The 24775-nt window shown below is 40.6% G+C and overlaps 2 protein-coding genes and 1 long non-coding RNA gene across 3 annotated transcripts in view; 2 read left to right on the forward strand and 1 right to left on the reverse strand.

The window, feature by feature from the left end:
* The first annotated feature begins 13330 nt into the window (after positions 1–13330).
* On the forward strand, positions 13331–13804 carry LOC110887596. Its single transcript, XM_022135174.1, has one exon. It carries the CDS (start codon positions 13331–13333, stop codon positions 13802–13804), a length of 474 nt encoding a protein of 157 aa, XP_021990866.1.
* Positions 13805–13906: 102 nt separating this feature from the next.
* On the reverse strand, positions 13907–15170 carry LOC110889269. The gene is made up of 2 exons (XR_002563498.2): positions 14976–15170; positions 13907–14735 (listed from the first exon to the last, which is right to left on the reverse strand). It is a non-coding gene; the product is annotated as an uncharacterized LOC110889269 (long non-coding RNA).
* A 9037-nt stretch (positions 15171–24207) lies between these two features.
* The window catches only part of LOC110887597 (putative F-box protein At1g32420), a 1179-nt gene continuing 611 nt past the window's right edge, over positions 24208–24775 (forward strand). The window contains exon 1 of the mRNA XM_022135175.1: positions 24208–24775. This exon is cut by the window's right edge and continues 611 nt beyond it. Coding sequence (XP_021990867.1) covers positions 24208–24775 — 568 coding nt within the window.

The following is a 24775-nucleotide window of genomic DNA, read 5'->3' on the forward strand; positions in this document are numbered from 1 at the left end:
GCCGCCACGAGTTCGTAGATCGGAGAGGAAGCGATGCTCTAATGATATTCATGGTAAGACGATGCTCTAATTTATGTCTAGACGGTGGTGGAATAACTCTATTAGTCAACGTAATGGCATACAGAAGACGTCAAGGTTTGGCAACCTCTGTAGAAGAAATTGCAAACCCTAACCTAATTTGAGGCGTCACGATTCTCCGATGGCTCTAGAAGACGATGCCGCCGCGTCGGGAATGTCACACCCCAACCGATGGCGGAATCATCGGGGCATGGCACTGAGTGAAACAGATTGTCCAGAAGTTTCCATAACAATTATCATTACCAATCAATTTAAAGTAACATGTCCCATACCATGTCTCAAAAGGTAAACAAATTATTACAGACAAAATCTAGGCAAGTAGTTCTATTCCGACAACTCAGATTTTACAAAAATTGCCCAATTGTTTATCTGCTTCTAGAGACCCTCAATTTCAGATCTACAGACAACTATTTGTTGGGCTCTAGAAGCTTATTCTAGTCTCGCTTTCCTAGCAGATATGCATCCTAATTACCTGTCACATACGTTAAGATAAAACTCAATACACATAGTGTAAAGACGAGTATACAAGTTTGATAATAGCATATAGAGTTCGAAATAGTTTACGCATAACCAGCACGTACACAGAGGAAAAGGAAGCATATTAATTATCGACACGGATCTATCGATACCAATGACTGCGGGTTGACTGCCCGAGGCAGTTCGCAATACATGATCACCACTGTAATCCATGCAAGTAATTGTCTTTAACAACCCTCGCATGAGCGGGTGCTGAGTCCAAACTATAGTACTATCATCATTAAGGCAGGTAGACAGCATTCCATGTGTAAACATAACAAACAAGCATTCATTAAGTCACGTAATACATGCGGTAACGGTTAGCGTTTAAAATATTGCGTAGTGTGTTCGATGTGATTTCGTATAAGTAACGTATGTAACACCCAAAAGTGCTTAAAGCAAAAAGGGATCGAGTATACTCACAGCGGTTGGATGGATTGAAGGGAGCGCTTGAGAGTAAGGTTAGCCTGATTAGAACGATAGCACAACGATAAGTGTCGCGTACAACGAGACCAAGTGTTGATGGGTCGAATGGCGGTTCGGTCGGATGATAATCCAATCGGACGGCCAATTCGTGCGGATGACAATCCGTTCGGATGGTCATCCGGTCGGGCGGTAGTCCGGTCGGATAACTATTCGATTGGATTGTTTCTTCCTATGAGAAGGATGTGTTTGTGTATGATGGTTTGACTTTTGAAGTTTTTGTTGTAGCATTTGAAAACATTGAAGTATCTCTACCCTTCAGGTCGGTCGATCGGATGGTTGTCCGATCGGACGGCAATCCGATTAGGTTGACACTTCAGTGAGAACAAGTTCACCGCAGAATGTCACTCAATCAGACAGCAGTCCGGTCGGGTGGCATCACTAGTGCATTTGAACATGTTTGAAAATCGACTAAGTGTTAAAGTCAAGTATCTCATCATCCGAAGAGTAATCCGATCGGATAGTAGTCCGATCGAACAGCAGTTCGTTCAATACTCAAACTTCAAGGATTAGAAAAAGTGATAAGATGTGGGACCCATAGTGCAAGCCGATCGGTTGGCCGGCCGTTCCAGTGGCTGTCCGTTCGGACAGCAGTCCGGTCGGACGGCACCCCATCCTGGTCGTCCCGTTCGTCTTACACTTGGTTATTTTTGATTGTTTATCATTTTATCGAGGCTTGTTGATAACGAATCCAACAATAGGAACTTTGTCAATACGTGGTTCCCCTGATCGGATGGGAATCACCCCTACCCGATTAGTGAACTGTTCGAGACGAAGTTTTTGTTTAACCCGGAATCGATGAACCTCGTGGTTAGGATCGGATCTTGAGTTAACGTAACCACAGAATGAGTAGTATGTCGACACAAGGCCCGATTCTATCGATTTTGAGTGCATTGAGTGTAAAAGAGTTGAAAGAAAGTTAGAAAACCATCTTTCAATCCTTTTCTTTGTGAAAATGTTTAGATCTATGAAAGATCTTTGATAGTTTATGTGGAAATCGGTTAGATCTCAGTTGTTCTTGGTGGATTTGAGGCCAAAACATGAAGTTCTTCAAGAACATATGCTGACATCATCCTAGAACACTCGAATCTTGGTGATTTCACGGTTAAAAGTTAAAATCTAAAAGATAGAAAGGTGTAGGAGTGCGTATAGATCAAGAAAGTACAAGGTTTAGGACGAGATCTTACCTGGTTTGAGAGAAATCGAAGAAAAGGTGAAGAACACGTGCTGCTCGGACAGAGGATTTCCAAAAGTAGAAAGTGTGAAAGTGACATGGGTATTTATAGGATTCCAAAATAGGAAAGGGTGGGTCGGTCGGATGACACCTTACCTGGATGACTGGTCGGTCGGATGGCACACCGACCGGATGGCAGCCCGGTCGGATGGCAATCCGGCCGGCTGGCATCTAATTCGAGTGCGCGGCGCGACGATTTTTTACATTTCGATTTCGATTGCGAGCGTTGCGAACACGATAGAGTTTTGCTATTCAAATTACTTTTAATCCCAACTACTCATATCGTGCACTATCTTTTCTCCACTAATCATCATACTATATAAACATACAATCATCCTTAATTCGTATTCGATTTGAGATTGCGATTCAATTGCGATTGAGTTCGATTGCGTTTCGATTGATTACTACGTAACGTAAATAAACATGCACAAGTAACACATAAGGCACTCACACACGTATAATAATCACCAAAATGCGTAATTCGAGTTTGCGAGCGCGATGTTGATTAAAGTAGTTCGATTAGCGTTTAATTGACTTTATCGCATTGTTACTTCCTATTATTCACAGTCGCAACGCGATTCATAGCGATAAGTATACTTCGATTACTGCGATTTTAACTGATTACTCCACATAATACAACTAACGTAAAGCATAAAATAGACTAGCTACAGTCAAAGAAGTCAAAACAGGGATTGACCAAGGAGAGATAGATTGCAATTAGCAATCTTTTCTCCCTTTGACTTCAATCTTGACTTTGACTTTGACTTTCGAAACACGGGCTGTTACAGACTCCCCTTGTTTAGGGAATTTCGTCCCGAAATTAGGCCGAAGCCGTAACAAACAACTGCGGGTACGTCGCCTTCATGTCGCTTTTGAGTTCCCAAGTGAACTCTGCGCCTCGTTTGCCTTCCCATCTTACGTTCACAATAGGAATGCGCGAGCGTCTGAGCTGCTTGGTTTGGCGATCCATGATTTCGACAGGCTTCTCCACGAAGTGTAGTATTTCGTTTATTTGGAGGTCGTCGAGAGGTACAATTAAATCGTGCTCAGCCAGGCATTTTCGGAGGTTTGACACGTGGAAAGTCGGGTGGACGTTACTAAGTTCCTCCGGTAGTTCGAGTCTGTAGGAGACTTTTCCGATCCTTTCCAGAATCTTAAAAGGTCCAACATATCGAGGCGCTAGTTTCCCTCTCTTGCCGAATCTGACCACACCCTTCCAAGGTGATACCTTTAGGAGTACGTAGACGCCAACGTCAAATTCAAGGGGTTTGCGTTGTCTATCGGCGTAACTTTTGTAGGATCGTTTGCTGACCCGAACGAGTCGTTCAGAGGTTGTCTCTTGCGTTTCAGATGCGGAAAAATAAGAAATGCAAGTAGATATAGCTTGTTCTTCCTTCTAACTGCTTGTTTTATTGATTTGAAACGTTTTACAGCTCAATCTTCACACCGGCAGAGCTTCGGCGTGGAATCCGACAATCTTCTACTGAGGATCGCTCAAACTACCCTATATATAGGCAGTTGGGTCCGTTTATGTGTCACATGACCATAAGAGCGGACCAGCTTAGTCCACATAAGCGGACCGGCATGCACCTATGAGCGAACCAATATCCTAATGACCATATAAGCGAACCTAGCTCATAAAACCTATACAGACTCCTGTTTTCTCGTAAAACGTGCCCAATGCTATACAATACGACATAAGACCTAATCCTAGACACCTAGACGCAATCAACAGATGTAGTGCACCAACAACTTTTCTGTCTACTTCGAGCTTTCAACAAGTTGTCTCGAATTTGGAGGACTTTGTCAATCGTTTCTTGCAATAGCTCAGGACCGGTTAATTGTGAGTGACCGATCTCGTGCCACACAATAGGCGATCGACATCTTCTTCCATATAAAGCCTCGAATGGTGCCATTTGGATGCTGGTATGATAACTGTTGTTATACGAGAATTCGACTAACGGCAGGTATTTGTCCCAATTACCACCAAAGTCTATGACACACGAACGGAGCATGTCTTCAAGAGTACGGATCGTTCTTTCAGTCTGACCGTCGGTTTGAGGGTGGAATGCGGTACTCAGATTAAGCGTAGTACCAAGAGCTGCTTGAAACGTTTCCCACAGTCGCGAGGTAAACCGAGCATCACGATCAGAGATGATGTCACGAGGCGTCCCATGATTACAAATGATCTCGTCGGTGTAGATTCGGGCTAATCGTTCCACCTTGTAGTCTTCTCGTATTGGCAAAAAGTGGGCTGATTTGGTCAAACGATCAACAACAACCCATATGCTGTCGTGACCTGATGACGTGTGTGGAAGCTTTGTTATGAAATACATAGCTATACTCTCCCACTTCCACATAGGGATTGGGGGTTGTTCGAGTAAACCAGAAGGCCTTTGATGTTCAGCCATGACCCTTGCACAAGTCAGGCACTTCCCAACGTAGAGAGCAATATCCTTTTTCATACCCGGCCACCAGTACTTGTAGCGAAGATCCTGGTACATTTTATCGGCACCGGGATGAATAGAATACCGGGATTTGTGTGCTTCGTCCAACAAAATATGTCGCAAATTGTTCCGCTTAGGATCCAAATTCGGTCCAGGAAGTGGAATATCCCATTCGATTTATTCACCAGCTGAGCTCCGTCGTGATAGATTCGTTCTTTCTTCAAGGTGCGTTCATTAAAACAGGCATGTTGGGCTTCACGAATGAGGGGTCGAGATCGTATTGAGCTTGGCTATCGCGATTGCTGAGCAAATAACTCCGTCTACTGAGGGCGTCGGCAACGATATTTGCTTTGCCTGGGTGATAACGAATCTCACAGTCATAGTCGTTGAGAAGTTCTACCTATCGGCGTTGACGCATATTAAGTTCCTTCTGATCAAAGGTATGTTGTAGGCTCCTATGATTGGTGAAGATCGTACACTTGGTACCATACAGGAAGTGTCGCCAAATCTTTAATGCAAAAACAACCGCGCCTAGCTCGAGATCATGGGTTGTATAGTTCTTCTCGTGGATTTTGAGCTTTCGAGACGCGTAAGCTATAACCTTGTCCCATTTCATGAGAACACAACCAAGACCCAGGTTAGAAGCATCACAGTAGACAATGAAACCGTCGTTTCCATCGGGCAATGTGAGAACAGGAGCATTGCAGAGCATGTGCTTGAGGGTTTGGAAAGTAGAATCTTGTTCGATTCCCCAAACGAAAGACCTATCTTTATGCGTGAGAGCGGTAAGCGGCACAACGATCTTAGAGAATCCTTCGATGAATCATCGATAATAGCCCGCCAGTCCGAGAAAAGAGCGGACTTCTGACGGGTTCTTAGGCGTAATCCAGCTCTTGACTGCTTTAATCTTCGCGGGATCAACGTGAATACCTTGACTATTTACGATGTGACCCAGAAACTGAACCTCCCCTAGCCAAAATTCACACTTGGAGAACTTAGCACAGAGTTGATTCCCCTGGAGTAGTTCGAGAACCAAACGTAGATGTTGCGCGTGTTCGGCTCTTGACTTGGAATAGATCAGGACATCGTCGATGAACACGATGACGAAACGGTCGAGATAGGGTTTACACACGCGATTCATCAGATCCATAAAAACCGCGGGTGCGTTGGTTAAACTAAAAGGCATAACAACGAACTCATAGTGGCCGTAACGAGTGCGAAAAGCGGTTTTGGGTATATCCTCCTCTTGAATGCGTAATTGGTGGTAGCCTGAGCATAGATCGATCTTCGAGAAACACGTAGCACCTTGTAGTTGATCAAACAAATCGTCAATACGAGGTAAAGGGTAATGGTTTTTTATGGTTAGCTTATTCAATTCCCGATAGTCGATGCATATCCTAAACGACCCATCCTACTTTTTAACGAAGAGGACTGGCGCACCCCAAGGAGAGGTGCTCGGGCGAATGAAGCCTTTCTCGAGCAATTCCTGGAGTTGATTTGTGAGTTCACGCATTTCGGACGGTGCGAGTCGGTAAGGGGCTTTGGCAACAGGGTTGGCTTCAGGAATGAGGTCGATACGGAAGTCGATATCACGACTTGGCGGAAGTCTAGGAAGGTCATCAGGGAACACCTGAGGAAATTCACGGACCACAGGAACATCTTTCACTTCTGCCTTCCTTTTCTTTTCTTTCTCCGCTACTACAATGTTAGCCAAGAAGGCTCTGTATTCCTTGCGGAGATACTTGCTGGCTTGGACGCATGACATGAGTTTGAGACCTTTCGAAGCAGTTTCGCCATAGACACATAACGAATCACCATTCGCGAGCGAGAATCGAATCATCTTGTCGAAGCATACTACTTCAGCATGGTTTTCGCGAAGAAAGTCCATGCCTACTATGACATCAAAACTTCCGAGTTGCATTGGAATAAGGTCGATTGGGAAGATGTGATTGTTGAGCTCAAGGGTACAATCACGAAGAACAGAGTTAACGGCGACAGTTCTTTCGGTAGCGACTTCAACATCGAACGTCGAGGAGAGATAAGAGCGCTTACGACTAAGGAGCTTCTCAAATTCGAATGACACAAAGCAATTATCGGCTCCAGTATCAAATAAACATGATGCATAAATACCATTCACAAGGAACGTACCATTGACCACATTGTTGTCGGCTTGGGCTTGGCGCACATTGATGTTGAAGGTTCTGGCGCGTGCGGCTTGCTGCTGCTGCTGAGGCTGTTGCTGTTGGTGTTGTTGGGGCTCTTGTTTCACCACCCTGTTCGGGCACATGTTCGCAAAGTGGTTGGGATCACCACATGCGAAGCAGACTCTGGCGTTGATCGCGGGTGCCGGAGCCGCGTGTTGGCCTTGCGGGGCAGGGAGCAGAGCTTGATGAGCAGTGGCAGGAGCTGCGGTGTTGCGAGGACCAGTACGGCAGTTGACAGTGAAGTGGCCATACATGTTGCAGTGAGCGCAGAAACGACAGGCAATACCCACCGGATGATGATAAGAGCATGTTGGGCAGACCGGGTGGGGACCTGTGTATGCACGCTTTGCTGGTGGTGCATAAGTAGTTGGAACTGGACGGTGATGAGGCTGCTGCTGGGCCGGTACGGCCTGGAGAGGAGCAGCAGTGGTAGTGGCAGTAAAGTTCTTGTTGCTGGAGCTGCTGCTGTTGTTCTTCTTCTTTCGGTGTGAGGACTTTGATGACTGAGGTGCGGTGGCGGTAGAGTCAGCGGTTGGTGCGGTAGTAGCTTGATGCAGATCCTTCGAGGTTTTATCCCAAACACCAGCCTTGACTCGCTTGTCGTTGATTTCAGCGGCCAGTAGGTAGGTTTCTTCGATCGTCTTAGTCTTAGCCGCTTGCACGAAATCTGAGACATAGTCAGGCAGGGCTCGGATATACTTCTTGATTGCCATATCAGAAGTCTTCACCTGATCAGGGAAGATGATACTGAGCTGCTTGAATCGAGCAGTTAGAGCAGCGTTCTCGCCATCCTTTTGCTTTATGTGCCAGAATTCATCTTCCAACTTCTGGCGTTCATGAGGAAGGCAGAATTCTTCCAGCATGACCTCCTTGAGTTCGTCCCACAACAGACCGTAGGCTGCATCGTTCCCTCTTTTGTTTCTCTCGGCCGTCCACCAGTCTTGTGCGCGGGAGTGGAAGACGCCAGTAGCGTTGAGAGTGCGAAGGTCATCGGGGCAACCGCTCTGTCGTAGAGTAACCTCAATGGAATCAAACCGTTGGAACAACGCTGTGGGGCCTTCCTCACCAGTGAATTCCTTTGGCCCACAAGCCTTGAATTGCTTGAAACTGAAGGCAGCTTTGGGGGTAGCTTTAGGAGCTTCGGTTCTCGACTCCTCAGATGACTTGCTGACGTTCTCATAGACATCACCGACAGCTTTTGCTACTTGTTTGGCGATGATAGAAGCAAGACGTTTGTCTCTCTTTTCTTAGCGAGAAAGTGATGGGCGACAGGATCCTGATGACGGTCTAGTTGACATTGTCTGCAATAGACATTGTCATAGGTATCAGACACATCATAGTCGAATCTCACCTCACAAGTCTATTACTTATTAAAGCTCAGGAACACATTTAATCACATAAACACATAAGCACATAAGCACATAAGCACGTAAGCACAGAAACACAGAAGCACATACGCATTTAGTCATAGAGGCAGTCAGAATACAGAAACCTATCATTCAAGGTCTGCGATTGTTCGAATATAACGGTTCGCGTTTAGCGTAGCGATTAGTATAGTATAAGCGTGTAGTATAACGAGCATCATAGCGTATGGCGTTTCCTTATGGCAATAACGATTTGTTAACGTTTTGAGATAGAAGAGCAATGCGGGTTGTGTGTGTCGATCGTTCTGAATGTAAAAATCGAATAAGTTTCCAAAATTTTAAACACGTAAGCAGTTAAACACATATAAACACATAAAAATCAACGAGTCATCAGAGTTAGCAGTTGCGGGCTCAGAATCGAAACTCATAAAAATCGAGAAGTAGATTGTCTGCAGCTATTAGACATTGACTACCCAAAGTGATTCGACTATTCTCAAGGATCTGTCGTACACGTCTTGGCTTTCAGGGCAAGGCCTCTGCCTCGATTCTTGGGCATCCGGCGCACATCCCTCTAGCCATACTGTGAGTTCAGGTCGTTAGAGTCCGTCGAGACTTTGGTGAGAGTTTTGTAAAACCATGGGCAAGCCGTCAAGGTTAGGGTTTCACTCCTGGCTTGACAACTTCTCCTTGATTTTAACAAAATAGAGGAGATTATTCATCAAAATATGGATTTCACTCCTGGTTTGGTATAATTCTCCCCGTTGATAGTAAGAATGCGGGTTGATCAAGCAGATTTTAGTCGAGAGTTTGCGGTTTTCACACCTAATCTCGGCTTAATCGCTTGTCTTTATTTGAGAATTCGAGTGCAGTGATAGTGTAGTGTAGGCGAGTACGGCGAAGAATAGCAGTAAGCCCGTATATAACCCCTAATGGACTTGCACGAGTCGGTCTATTGGGTCCTAACTATAGTTTAGGTTTCTAAGACATCAACTCGGACTAGGTCGAGTCTTGCCTAATTCCCTATAGTTATGGCTCTGATACCAATCTGTCACACCCCAACCGATGGCGGAATCATCGGGGCATGGCACTGAGCGAAACAGATTGTCCAGAAGTTTCCATAACATTTATCATTACCAATCAATTTGAAGTAACATGTCCCATACGATGTCTCAAAAGGTAAACAAATTATTACAGACAAAATCTAGGCAAATAGTTCTATTCCGACAACTCAGATTTTACAAAAATTGCCCAATTGTTTATCTGCTTCTAGAGACCCTCGATTTCAGATCTACAGACAACTATTTGTTGGGCTCTAGAAGCTTATTCTAGCCTCGCTTTCCTAGCAGATAAGCATCCTAATTACCTGTCACATACGTTAAGATAAAAGTCAATACACATAGTGTAAAGGCGAGTATACAAGTTTGATAATAGCATATAGAGTTCGAAATAGTTTACGCATAACCAGCACGTACACAGAGGAAAACGAAGCATGTTAATTATCGACACGGATCTATCGATACCAATGACTGCGGGTTGACTGCCCAAGGCAGTTCGCAATACATGATCACCACTATAATCCATGCAAGTAATTGTCCTTAACAACCCCCGCATGAGCGGGTGTTGAGTCCAAACTATAGTACTATCGTCGTTAAGGCAGGTAGACAGCATTCCATGTGTAAACATAACAAACAAGCATTCATTAAGTCACGTAATACATGCGGTAACGGTTAGCGTTTAAAATATTGCGTAGTGTGTTCGATGTGATTTCATATAAGTAACGTATGTAACACCCAAAAGTGCTTAAAAAAGGGATCGAGTATACTCACAGCGGTGGGATGGATTGAAGGGGGCGCTTGAGAGTAAGTTAGCCTGATTAGAACGATAGCATAACGATAAGTGTCACGTACAACGAGAACAAGTGTTGACGGGTCGAATGGCAGTTCGGTCGGATGATAATCCGATCGGACGGCCAATTCGTGCGGATGACAATCCGTTCGGATGGTCATCCGGTCGGGCGGTAGTCCGGTCGGATGACTATTCGAGTGGATTGTTTCTTGCTATGAGAAGGATGTGTTTGTGTATGATGGTCTGACTTTTGAAGTTTTTGTTGTAGCATTTGAAAACATTGAAGTATCTCTACCCTTCAGGTCGGTCGATCACATGGTTGTCCGATCGGACGGCAATCCGATTAGGTTGACACTTCAGTGAGAACAAGTTCACCGCAGAATGTCACTCGATCGGACAGCAGTCCGGTCGGGTGGCATCACTAGTGCATTTGAACATGTTTGAAAATCGACTAAGTGCTAAAGTCAAGTATCTCATGATCCGAAGAGTAATCCAATCGAACAGCAGTTCGTTCAATACTCAAACTTCAAGGATTAGAAAAAGTGATAAGATGTGGGACCTATAGTGCAAGCCGATCGGTTGGCCGGCCGTTCGGGTGGCTGTCCGTTTGGACAGCAGTCCGGTCGGACGGCACCCCGTCCTGGTCGTCTCGTTCGTCTTACACTTGGTTGTTTTTGATTGTTTGTCGTTTTATCGAGGCTTGTTGATAACGAATCCAACAATAGGAACTTTGTCAATACGTGGTTCCCCTGATCGGACGGGAATCACCCCTACCCGATTAGTGAACTGTTCGAGACGAAGTTTTTGTTTAACCCGAAATCCATGAACCTCGTGGTTAGGATCGGATCTTGAGTTAACGTAACCACAGAATGAGTAGTATGTCGACACAAGGCCCGATTCTATCAGTTTTGAGTGCATTGAGTGTAAAAGAGTTGAAAGAAAGTTAGAAAACCATCTTTCAATCCTTTTCTTTGTGAAAATGTTTAGATCTATGAAAGATCTTTGATAGTTTATGTGGGAATCGGTTAGATCTAAGTTGTTCTTGGTGGATTTGAGGCCAAAACATGAAGTTCTTCAAGAACACATGCTGACATCATCCTAGAACACTCGAATCTTGGTGATTTCACGGTTAAAAGTTAAAATCTAAAAGATAGAAAGGTGTAGGAGTGCGTGTAGATCAAGAAAGTACAAGGTTTAGGACGAGATCTTACCTGGTTTGAGAGAAATCGAAGAAAAGGTGAAGAACACGTGCTGCTCGGACAGAGGATTTCCAAAAGTAGAAAGTTTGAAAGTGAGATGGGTATTTATAGGATTCCAAAAGAGGAAAGGGTTGGTCGGTCGGATGACACCTTACCCGGATGACTGGTTGGTCGGATGGCACACCGACCGGATGGCAGCCCGGTCGGATGGCAATCCGGCCGGCCGGCATCTGGTTCGAGTGCGCGGCGCGACGATTTTTGATATTTCGATTTCGATTGCGAGCGTTGCGAACACGATAGAGTTTTCCTATTCAAATTACTTTTAATCCCAACTACTCATATCGTGCACTATCTTTTCTCCACTAATCATCATACTATATAAACATACAATCATCCTTAATTCGTATTCGATTTGCGATTGCGATTGAGTTCGATTGCGTTTCGATTGATTATTACGTAACGTAAATAAACATGCACAAGTAACAAATAAGGCACTCACACACCTATAATAATCACCAAAATGCGTAATTCGAGTTTACGAGCGCGATGTTGATTAAAGTAGTTCGATTAGCGTTTAATTGACTTTATCGCATTGTTACTTCCTATTATTCACAGTCGCAACGCGATTCATAGCGATAAGTGTACTTCGATTACTGCGATTTTAACTGATTACTCCACATAATACAACTAACGTAAAGCATAAAATAGACTAACTACAGTCAAAGAAGTCAAACAGGGATTGACCAAGGAGAGATAGATTGCAATTAGCAATCTTTTCTCCCTTTGACTTCAATCTTGACTTTGACTTTGACTTTCGAAACACGGGGTGTTACATGGAACATCGTCCACGGAATGTTAAGTCAGATCCACTTCGATCTTCTTAATCATCTGCTCCTAAGGTTTGCTGTTGTGCTTCACATCTGTTTGATTATTGTAACTGTATTTGTGTATATATGTTTGATTATTATGGTTGTGATTTGGTGTTAGGATTACTGTTGATTACATTTTTAAGGCATAGGCCTTTTTGTATTGGATTTGAGAATGTTAAGTTTAGTGTTTAGATGTTTTATCTACTGGACAACTTGGGGATGATGGCAGTGCAGTGGTGGGGATGGTGGTTGAAGCCGTCGGGGATGGTGGTTGTTGGGGTTTTGAGAGGATGGTGTTGGTGGTTGTTATGAGGTGGCGGCAATTGGATGGTGGTGTTGGGGTTTCAGTGGGATGGTGGTGTTGGTGGCAGTGGCAGTAGGATGGTGGTGGTGGAGGTGGAGGTGGAGGTGGTGTGGTGGTAGGATGTATAGAGAGAGAGGGTGTATGCAGTTTGTGAAATTGATTTTATATAATATTAAAATTATTATGCATCAAAGACTTGTTCATTATACTCTTGTGCATATACGAGTTGTACTTTGTGTCTAAATGACTAAATTGCCCTCGTTGATAATAGATTTAGTAGATGGAGTTAGAAAATTGGACTCAAATGGTTAAGAAAAGTGGCTATAGGGACTCAGTGCGTTAAACATTTTGATTTTGGACTCAAATGGTTAAAACCTCTAAAACACAGGGACTCAAAAAGTAATTTACCCTTATTCTAATGATAATTTACTAAAAAAAATTAAAGAAAGTGAATCTGATAATTTTTTTGTATGCAAATAATAAAAAAAAAAAAAAACAAATCCCTTAAAGACCATGTTAATGTATTCTTTTATTTGGCTAAGTTGGAGAGCTCGAAATCATTTTTCCTTCAACAAGGAGTCTCTGTCATCTCTGAAAATGGTGGATGACATCATGCTTCTCATGTTTAACTGGATTAGTAATAGATCTAAGTTGTGTAATTAGGTGTTTAACTGGATTAGTAATAGATGTAAGTTGTGTAATTTGGTTTGGTCAACGTCAATGTTTCCCCCTCAAATTTCTGTAATTCTTAACATGTTTGGTTTTTTGTCTAGTGTCTTTTAGCCATATGAGTAATTCCAAATATAGACCAGGGCAACAAAAGTATACAGCAGTACATAAAAAATTAGCAAAAAGAAATGTCCAAGTGGGTTCATTGACGTGTCCGGTTTGCGAGTGGTGCGCCGAATCTACGGAGCATGTGTTCACGGGATGTTCTCTGGCCGTAGAGGTTTGGGCTGCGGTAGGTCAATGGTGTCGTTTAAGTCCAGTTTTGGCTTTCGGGGTTAAAGAGCTTTTGGAGATTTTTAAAGAAGCCGCAGGAAGCAAATGGGGTAAAAATATAATTCATGGTATCATTATGGTTTCTTGTTGGTGCATTTGGTTAGCGAGGAATGAGAAGATCTTTCAAGATAAGGTCATTTCGGGAAGAGTAGTTATGGCTAATATCAAAAGGTTGTCGGTTTTTTGGTTAAATCATAGATCTAAGTATAAGGAGTTGTCATGGGATAGTTGGATCAAGTACCCGTTGTATGTGATGTAATGTTTTTTCGACGGTCCTCGCTTTGAGGACTTTGCCGGTTTGGTGTGAATGAAGTTGAATTTTCAAAAAACAAAAGGTACATAAAAAAATTAAATAGGAAAGTATCAGAATTATAAACCATATAACTAACAATTAATACATAAAGCATGCACATGATGGAATTACTAAAGCTTGATTGACAAACATACAAAGGCTTGATGAATAATTGCCATGTAAGATTAGAACTCACCCAAACACAACTTCAATTCACATCTTGTTTACATCAGATTACATTTAGCGATCACCTTCAAGTTCCACGCATTACTTGATTGTAGTTTCAAAGTCGTTGCCAAACAAGCCAGAGAATTCTAACCCAATATTCATCGTTCAAAAAAAAGAAAAACTTTCTAACATAATAGTCACTATACATAATACGGTTGACTATTTTTGTCATCAGTCATTCTTTAACATAGCTGAGTGGAAATGACATCCAGAGAATTCTAACTCTATTCACTTCAACCATAATACCGTCAAGTAGTCTTCGAAGTCCAACTTAATATTCACTTCGCCCATAACATCGTCAGGTCAAGTGGTCATCAAAATCTCCTTTTAACTTAATTGAATAGAAATGATACAATCCAAATAATTCAAATTCAACACTCACTTCAACCATAACACCATCGAGTCATCACCTAAATCCTTTTTTAACTTAATTGAGTGGAAGTGATAGTCGAATCGTCATCAAATTCCTCTTTTAACTTAGTTGAGTAGAAGTGATAAACACGCCGTCACCAAACTCTTTAACTTAATTGAGTAGAACTGATAGTCCCCATCACCGAAAGCCTTCGTTAACTTAATTGAGTAGAAGTGATACAAACAACCCTAAGAATCCTAACTCAATATCCACTCCAACAATAAAGCCCGTATTAACGTCTGAAATAAATTCTCTTTCCTACGTTAATTGAGTAGAAATGATATAGTTTAGCTAAATCATTTCCAAATCTAACATAAAAGTTCATACAAAAAAATAAACTAAAACTCTATGCTAGTTTTACCTACCCCACACATCCCAACTTCATACAATAAAATTGGCCATAAAAATTTGGTGTTGGATTTGCATAAACGAGCAAATCCCCCCACCCCTTACATCGTATAAATCGGAAGTCAAAGTGCCTATAAACTCAAAGATTACCTGCAACTTTCGCCAGAGATGAAGTAAAACAGGTGAAATTTCTTCAAACTGTTTTGAAGTGATTGCCGATGAAAATCAAAGATCTGATGGGTGGGTTTGGAACAGGATCTTGGAAAGATGATAAAGAGTTATGTCAGGAAAAATGGCTTGATTGGTGTGACGGCGGAAGAACCTTTAGATGGGATCTCAAACCTAAATCCTAGGGAAGTATTTAAGTCTCAATATTATTTCTTTTTTTTTTTCGGACGGCAGTAAAAAAATAGATTTTCAGATTTTTTTTGGTATTCAAATGAATTTTTCATAATCTATTTTGCCAAAAACGTTTTTTTTTTTTTTTTTTTTTGTCATTTTTATAAAAAAAAAATAACTTGTGGTTATAACCTACTAGGTTAGAACCGCGTGTATTACACGGGTTAAATAAATATAATGTTATATATTAAACAATAAAAATTTATATCTTTGTGAACCCCGTATATTGTACAGGTTAAATAAATGTAATTTTATATATCAAATAATAAAAAAGTTATATCTTTAAAAACCATGTGTATTACACAGATTAAATAAATGTAATTTTGTATACAAAATACTAAAAACGTCGTATCTTTAAAAAACCCGTGTATAATCAGGTTGAATAAATCTACCAAATAATAAAAAATTACATTCTTAAAACCTCGTATATTATACGTGTTGAATAGATCTAAAAAAGAGTTATATCTTTAAAAACCATGTGTATTACACAGATTAAATAAATGTAAATTTGTATATTAAATACTAAAAATGTCGTAATTTTAAAAAACCCATGTATAGTCGGGTTGAAAAATCTACCAAATAATAAAAAGAAATTATATCCTTAAAAATCCTCGTGTATTACATATGTTGAATAAATATAGTTTTACATAGCAAATGATGAAAAGTTATATCTTTAAAAATTTTGTGTATTACACAGGTTACATAAATGTAACTTTGTATAATAAATAATCAAAAAATTATATTTTTAAAAACCTCACGTTTTACACGAGTTGAATAAATATAATTTTGTATATCAAATAATAAAAAAGTTATTCTTTTAATAAATCATGATAACATTTAATATTAATTTATTATTTATATATTTAATATAAAATAAGTACGAAAGAAAGGTACTTGTTTTAAAAATATATTAAATTAACAATTTAGATTTGAGGATAATATTTTATTAAAGTATAATAAGATTTAATATTAATTTATTATTTATTTAGTTAATATAAGATAAGTATAGATTTGAGGATACATTCAATGAATGACACGCGTCCAAAAGTTAGTTAATTTTAGTGTGCTAAAATTCAAAAGTGCGAATTTTATGTATGTATTATTTTAGTATGTGCTAATTTAACTTTTTTAAGTGCTAGGATCTGTTCTTACGGTTTGTAGGATAAATATGGTTTGTACCGGAACCAACCCCTGTGTGTAACCCGCACCATGCGACAAAGTGGTAAATTTTACGAAGCTCTGTTTTGATGACATGTATGTTAGGACAAACCACACGAAAAAACGCTAAAATTTTCACCTCGAAACGCTGATAAAAGTAGTGTGATAGGAAAAAAACTGACAAAAATGAATTCTTGAAGCGACTTTAATAGCTTCTACGTTTGTGCTTTGATAATTATACATAATCAAACACAATTAGCTTCTTGAAAAAAAACATACATCGAAACATAGATAATACCATCAGTGAGATATTAAACATACTTGCAAATCTAAGCACAAGTGTCCATCCTCCTCAAGGTATTAGAAACAAAGGTTGTGGGACCAAAAAACAACGGATTGGCCCCGGTGGTCAAAAAATTAAAGATAAAAGAAAGAAAGCTGGTAAACGACAAAAAGCCGCCCGTTTATGCAATAAATGCAACAAATATGTATTTGACCATGATTCACGCAACTGCGAGAAAATCAAGGCTGCCAAACTTGCTGCACGAGCAGCTAAATGTGCTGCTGCTATCGCCGCTAGACTACCCGTCCCGTCTGATTCCGGTTCTGATGATACTGATGTTGATCTCAATGACACCGATGATGACACAACCGATGATGATGACGACACTGATTAGTACAATTCTCCTGATTATGGTGCATCAAAAGACCACACCTGCATGCAAAAACCGCCTGAACCTGAACAAACAATTGTTAGGTGTGAATTTGAGAAAACTCGTGAACCTGAGTACACTCTTAGGCATTCAACCAGACGTCGTAAATCATCCAACCCAACTCGTGATCTTTGATTTATCTATTATATATGGCAACGTATTATTATTGACATGAATTACTGATGACTTTCATTAGTTTCTTATTATGTTTTTTATTTGACTATGCGTAAAAGTTGATTACTATGTTTGTTTTTTTAATTTGACTATTTATGCGTCTTTCATATATTCATTAGTACACTCTTATTGTGTTTAATATTAAATGAAACAAAAAACAACAAAAAAAATGCACGTGTGCATATATGCTTTACATTTTGTTATGTTCTACATATGAACATATCCGGATGTAATACATTACATATTACATCAAATGTACGTTCCATCACTTTATACAACAAATGTACGTTTTGTCACATTATGCACATGTGCATACCCAACAAATACATTACATACCATAAAAAATGTACGTTTTGACACTTCATGCACCTGTGCATACCCAACATTTCATTTACTAAACAACATAATATAACAAATATTACCAATCATATCCATTTGTAACACATTATATAAAACATCCAGTGAACAATTAATATCATGCCTTAACAACCATATTCAACATTTAACCATCACCATGCACATGTGCATAATAAAGCAACCAATACACACTCCAATTATGCTCCTTTATTTCGGGATGGTTTTTGAAGAAGGTTCAAAAAATTATTCACAAGCTTTGCGTGTCTTCATCAAAAAAACAAAACCGTGAAGCTTTTATGTATCCAACGACTCATGAAGCAAAGATGGAGTTCCTTAAGTTACTTATGGAAGAATGAGTTATTGTTTGACATTATGTGTTGTTTGACGTTTTAATTTATCTGATCGTTTCACATTATGTGTTGTATGACATTTTAATTTATGCTATTGTTTGACATTTTGTATGTTTTTTTTTTATTAAATTAAACTTTTTATTATGAAGGGAAGAGAAACAAAAAGGCTAAGCCAAACACTTTTTAAAAAACAACTTATTGACTTATAAAAGAATGTCTCTTTTAGTCATTTTACATCAAGGGAAAAAATCAAATAGGAAGTTTATTTTGGCTAGGAAGGATAGGAAGCAATAGGATTAGGACATGTGGCAAAATTTAAAATAAAGAGGAAGGGTATTTTAGTCAATCTTATCATTTCTTCTTCCTTTTCAAAACCCAGTAACTTCAAAACCCACCATTTCAAAACCCACCATCTTCAACCATTTCTTCACCTTCTATCTCAATAATCACTACATTATAGTGCGATTTTCATCACCAATCAATGATTCAAACACCCGATCAACGTGTTCTTCAGCTTTTTTTTTTGAAGAAAACCCAGTTTAATTTCATAGAAAATCTCGTTTTTCCGGTGATTTTGAAGATAATCACTCGATCCGTTTGATTCGAGCGCTGATAAGTGTTTCAATCATTCAAAATTCGTCAATTGTTGAAGAAATCACTTCGATCCATGTAAGAAATTCTTTACTTTCATTTTTACGATCTGGGTTTTTGATTTAGTCATTGCGTTTTACGATCTTGGCAGGGGTCCAGGGGCAGCGCCCCTGGTAGCGGGGTCCCAGGGGCGGCAGCCCCTGGCGGGGTCCAAGGGGCAGAGCCCCTGGCTGGGGTTGAGCTCTGGAAACTGCATTCGTAAATTGCCTCTGGAAACTGCATTCGTAAACTGCATTGGTTCAGACAGTTCACAGCACAAACAATTCACAGCACAGGCAAAACTATTGTCATGGTTCAATGCGTTTTAGAGAGAACACTTGCTTTGGTGTTTTTAGGAAATTGCGTTTTAGAACTAAAACATTTTTATGTGTTTTCTGGCCATTACGTTTTAGGAAAACACGTTCTTGAAGTGTTTTTGGTGCATTGCGTTTTAGGTAAAACACCTTTTTAGGTGTTTTCAGTCCATTGCGTTTTACAGAGAACACTTTCTTTTGTTTTTTAGGCAATTGCGTTTTAGAATGAGTCATTTTTAAGTGTTTTCTGGACATTGCGTTTTAGAAAAACAAATTCTTGAAGTGTTTTTGGTGCATTGCGTTTTAGGTAAAACACTTTTTAGGTGTTTTCTGTCCATTGCGTTTTACAGAGAACACTTTCTTTTGTTTTTTAGGCAATTGCGTTTTAGAATGAGTCATTTTTAAGTGTTTTCTGGCCATTGCGTTTTAGAAAAACACATTCTTGAAGTGTTTTTGGTGCATTGCGTTTTAGGTAAAACACCTTTTTAGGTGTTTTCAGTCCATTGCGTTTTACATAGAACACTTTGTTTTGTTTTTTAGGCAATTGCGTTTTAGAATGAGTCATTTTTAAGTGTTTTCTAGCCATTGCGTTTTACAAATAAGACATTTCTTTGTGTTTTTGGTGCATTGCGTTTTAGGTAAAACACTTTTTTATGTGTTTTCAGTCCATTGCGTTTTAGAAAACATACATTTTAAGTGTTTTCTGGCCATTGCGTTTTAGAAATAAGACATTTGTTTGTGTTTTTTGTGCATTGCATTTTAGGTAAAACACATTTTTATGTGTTTTTAGTCCATTGCGTTTTAGAAAGTACATTTTCTTTTGAGTTTTTAGGCTATTGCGTTTTAGAAATAAGACATTTTTTTGTGTTTTCTGGCCATTACGTTTTACAAATAAGACATTTCTTTGTGTTTTTGGTGCATTGCGTTTTAGAAAAATGTCATTTTTTTAGGTTTTTTTTTTCATTGCGTTTTACGTAACTGGGGGTTTTTCTATTGCGTTTTACGTAACTGGGGGTTTTTCTATTGCGTTTTACGCAACTGGGTTTTTAAAATTTTTTTTTGAAAATATAGCAAGTATACTCGTTTTAAAGATAAAAAACGCTCGTTTTGCTGTGCAATTTTATAAAAAAAATAATGCCATATGAAAGAATTATTAATGTTTAAAAATGGGGGGAATTGAAGGAGAGAGAAACTATTGGTTTGGATTGACTAGAATGCCCCTAAACAAACTCACGCGCCTCTTTTCTTCCCTTCAATTTCCATCATTTAATCTTAGCTCTTGATTAACTAAATGGATGGTCAAGATCACTTCCTAGCATTCCTAGCCAAATAAACTTCCTATTGTATCTCCACCCTTTACATCAATAAGCTAAGTCAAACACTTTTTATAAAATAACTTATTGACTTATTGGCTTTTTCCAATCTCATAAGCTAATCCAAACACTTTTTTAAAAACTTCTTTTCAAAAAGTCCTTTTCACAAAAAAGTCATTTTCAACTCAAATAAGCTTAGCCAAACATGCCCTAAATTAAGGTAGTGTTTGGTATGCAGGAATGAGAGGTGGAATGGAATGGATGATTACGAGGGAATGAAGAAAAAGATGTTTGGTTGGTCAATGGAATGGAATCACCCATTCCAAAAGGCATTCCATTCCCTCAAAATCATTCCTTCCACCCCCATGTTTTTTTCCATTCCATCCCCTCTTGCACCATTCATCAACAACACCACAACTCACCACCTTCGCCACAACCCACCACCACCACCACCACCACTCACCACCCACCACCAACGTCATCGCCGCCACCCGCCACCACCTCACCCCGACAGCCACCGCCGCCACCGCCTACTCGCCACCGTTATTGTAACACCCCGTGTTACCGAATGTCAAAGTCAAGATTAACTCCTTTGACCATAGTTAGTCTACTTTATGTTTGCGATTACGTTAGTTGTATTATGTGGAGTAAGTGTCATTAATCAAAGTAATCGAATGATCAACGCTAAACGACTGTGAATGATAGGAAGTAACAATGCAATAAAGTCAATTAATCGATAATCGAGTTAATCTAATCATCATCGAACTCGAGACTCGAATTACGCGAATTCTGGTGTTAGTATACGTGTGTGTGTCTTGTGTGTTACTTGTGCGTGTTTACTTTATGTTATGTGTGGTAATCAATCAAAACTCGAATTGAAACTCGAAACTCAATCGGACTCAATCAAAATCGAATTATGATAATTGGTGGCGAAAAGACAGCGCGAGACTTAGGTGATCGTATGTCAGATATAGTGGTTGGGATTAAAAGTAATTTGAGTAGGAAACCCTATCGTATTCTCATCAATCGCAATCGAAATCGAAATATCGAAAATCGTCGCACCGAACGCTCGAATCAGGCAGCTGAACGATCAGGTTCTTAGCCGATCGAACAGCCCAGTCGATCGGACTGTTGTCCGATCGGACAAGCTGTCCGATCGGGGTGCCTAACCGATCGGCTAGCCCCTTTCCTCTTTTGGAAGCCTATAAATACCCCTTGTCACTTTCAAACTTTCTACTTTTGGAAACCTCTGACCGACCAGCTCGTGCTCCCCTCCTTTTCTCAGATTCCTTCCGATTCCGGTAAGATTTCATCCTAAATCTTGTACTTCCTTAATCTATACACACTCCTACACCTTTCTATCTTTCAAATCTTACTTTTTAACCGTGAAATCATCAAGATTCAAGTGTTCAAGGATGATGTCATCATGGTGTTCTTGAAGAACTCCATGTTTTGGCTCCAATCCATCAAGAATCACTTGGATCTAGCCGATTTCCACATAAATAAGCAAAGATCTATCATAGATCTAAACATTTACACGGTGAAAAGGATTGAAAGAATGTTTTACCAACATTCTTTAAACTCTTTTACACTCAATGCCTTCAAACCGGTAGAAACGGAGTTTGAACCGACTCACTTATCATCCTAGTAGTTGTGCGGTTCAAGATTCGGGTTCTATCCACGAGGTTCACCGATTTCAGGTTAAACGTTAAACTCCGTTCTAAACAGTCCACCGGCCGGGTTTGGGTGATTCCTGTCCGAGCAGGAGAAACAAGTAAGGACGAAGGTTCTGTGGTTCAACTCTTGTCAAAGTACCTCGATATAACGTCAAACAATCAAAACAACTAAGTGTTAGACAAACCGGCTGACCAGGTCAGGAAGCTGACCGATCGAGCTGGCTGTCCGAATGGACAGCCCAACCGATCGGATAAGCCAGCCGATCAACCAGGCCAACCGATCGGCTAGCACATGGCCCCACACTTTAACAAATTCATGAAGTCTAGTATTGAACGAAGTGCTGTTCGATCGGACTACGGTCTGATTTGAATTACTCTTCGGATCATGAGATACTATGCTTCAACACTTAATCGATTTTCAACTTGTTCAACACGTTGGAGTGCCACCCGATCGGTCGAGCCGTCCGACCAGGTGACACCCTGATAAGAACTTGTTGTTGAAGTACCTAACCGATCGGTTAAGCCGGCGGATCGAACGGTCCGTTCGATCGATCGACCTGAAAGGTAAGGATACTCCACTGTTTTCAAATACTACAACGAAAACCTCAAAAGGTCAAACCATCATACACAAACACATCCTTCTCAAAGGAAGAAACAAGCCACTCGAACAGTCCATCCGCTCGGCCTACTGACCGACCGGACAGACTGTCCGAACGGACTGGTTAACCGAACGATCAAGCCGTCCGATCGGACCTACCGTCCGATCGACCAGGCTGTCCGACCCACCAACACTTGTTTACGTTTTACGCGTTGCTTCAGGCTAACCCTACTCTCAAGTGCTCCCTTCAATCCATCAATCACTGTGAGTATACTTGATCCCTTTTTGCTTTTAGCACTTTTGGGTGTTACATACGTTCCTTATTCTAAATCACAATCGAACACACTACTTAATTATTTCAAGCGCTAACCGTTACCGCATGTATTACATGACTAAATGAATGCTTGTTGTTATGTTTACACGTGGAATGCTGTCTACCTGCCTTAACGACGATAGTACTATAGTTTGGACTCAGCACCCGTTCACACGGGGGTTGTTAAGGACAATTACTTGCATGGATTACGGTGGTAATCATGTATTGCGAACTGCCTCGGGCAGTCAACCGGCAGTCATTGGTATCGAGAGATCCATGTCGATAATTAACATGCTTCGTTTTCCTCGGTGTACGTGCTGGTTATGCGTAAACTATTTCGGACTCTATTATGCTATTATCAAACTTGTATGCTCACCTTTACATTTTATGTATTGATTTTATTTTAACGTATGTGACAGGCAATTAGGATGCTTATCTGCTAGGAAAGCGAGCTTAGAATAAGCGTCTAGAGCATAGTTGTCTGTAGATCTTGCAGATCGAGTCTCTAGAAGCATTTTAACAATTTTTTTATATTTTAATCTGAGTTGTCGGAACAGAATATTTGACCTGATGTTATCTGTAATAATTTGTTTACTATTTAAGGTACGGTATGGGACGTATTATATAAATTGAATAGTAATAATAATTGTTATGGAGACTTCTGGACAATCTGTTTCGCTCAGTGCCATGCCCCGATGATTCCGCCATTGGTTGGGGTGTGACGGTTATCACCCACAGCTGCGACCAACCGCCAACGCCGCTTGCCGCCGCCGCCGCCCACCATCGTCGACGCCATCACCAACCGCCGCTGCCGCCACCAACTGCCACCTCTGCTGCCACCCACCACCAACGGCCACCTTGCTGCCGCCACCACCACTCATCCTCACCGCCGCAGCGCCACTCGCCGCCACCACCATCACCCATCGCCACTGTCGACACCCACCACCGCCACCTATAACCACCCACAATTACTACACCGACTACCACCACCACTCACCGCTTATTTTATTACTCCGTTTTTCTTGCCTACCGAACAATACACAATAATAATTCATTTCATTCACACCTAGTAACCAAACAAGACATGGAATGGTAATGATCCATTGCATTCTCTCATCATTCCATTACCTCGTCCATTCCATTCCTTCGTCCATTCCATTACCCCATACCAAACATACCCTAAATGTTTGTAGCATAACAAAAGAAACCAGCTTTTATTTTATATAATAATATAAGTATTCTATGCAGATTCTTTGCAGCTTTTACCCTATAGACTATAGAAGCCCAACAATTTAACAACGGCCCAAAATCGTTCCTTCTAAATCACGTTAATTAAGAGTAATAAAAAAAATCAATTCTTGCTACCCTAAAACTCATACCATAATCAATGGCGCCCAACGTACCATTCGACATGCAAACAGAAATCATGAAAAGGTTTCCTGTGAAGTCGTTGATTCGGTTCCAATCAGTCTCCAAAACATGGAAGTCTGTTATCAGCAGCTGTGATTTCATTGCTTGTTACAGCCGCCACCAGCAACAGCAACATCTACTTTTAAGGTATCATGATGATTTTACGGAAAAATATGTTTCAGTTGTTGATGATGATAGCTTCTCCGAACAGAGAGTTTCGCTGACCGCTCCCCTATTGGTTAACACGCTCAAATGTTCTACCACAATCGGCAGCTCTCATGGCTTGTTGTGTTCGTACAGTCTTTCTCACAGCCTTGATGCCCTCATCCATGGAAGGTGCATGGCTGTTATTTCGAATCCTTCTGTTGGAAAAGGTGTTGGTGTTGTTGTGCCTAATTTCGAAACGGGGATATATAAAACTTCTCTAGGTTTTGGCGTTTGCCGTGAGACTACTGACCCTAAGATTGTCAAGGTTACACATATTACTAACTCACCGGACATTGAAAGAATAACTTCAATCCCACGGCAAGTTGAGGTTTTTACAT

Source organism: Helianthus annuus, chromosome 6 (assembly GCF_002127325.2).
Source record: "Helianthus annuus cultivar XRQ/B chromosome 6, HanXRQr2.0-SUNRISE, whole genome shotgun sequence".
NCBI lineage: Eukaryota > Viridiplantae > Streptophyta > Magnoliopsida > Asterales > Asteraceae > Helianthus > Helianthus annuus.

Coding starts and splice junctions, on each gene's coding strand:
- LOC110887596 (XM_022135174.1), top strand. CDS start 13,331: ATGAGTAATTCCAAATATAGACCAGGGCAACAAAAGTATACAGCAGTA.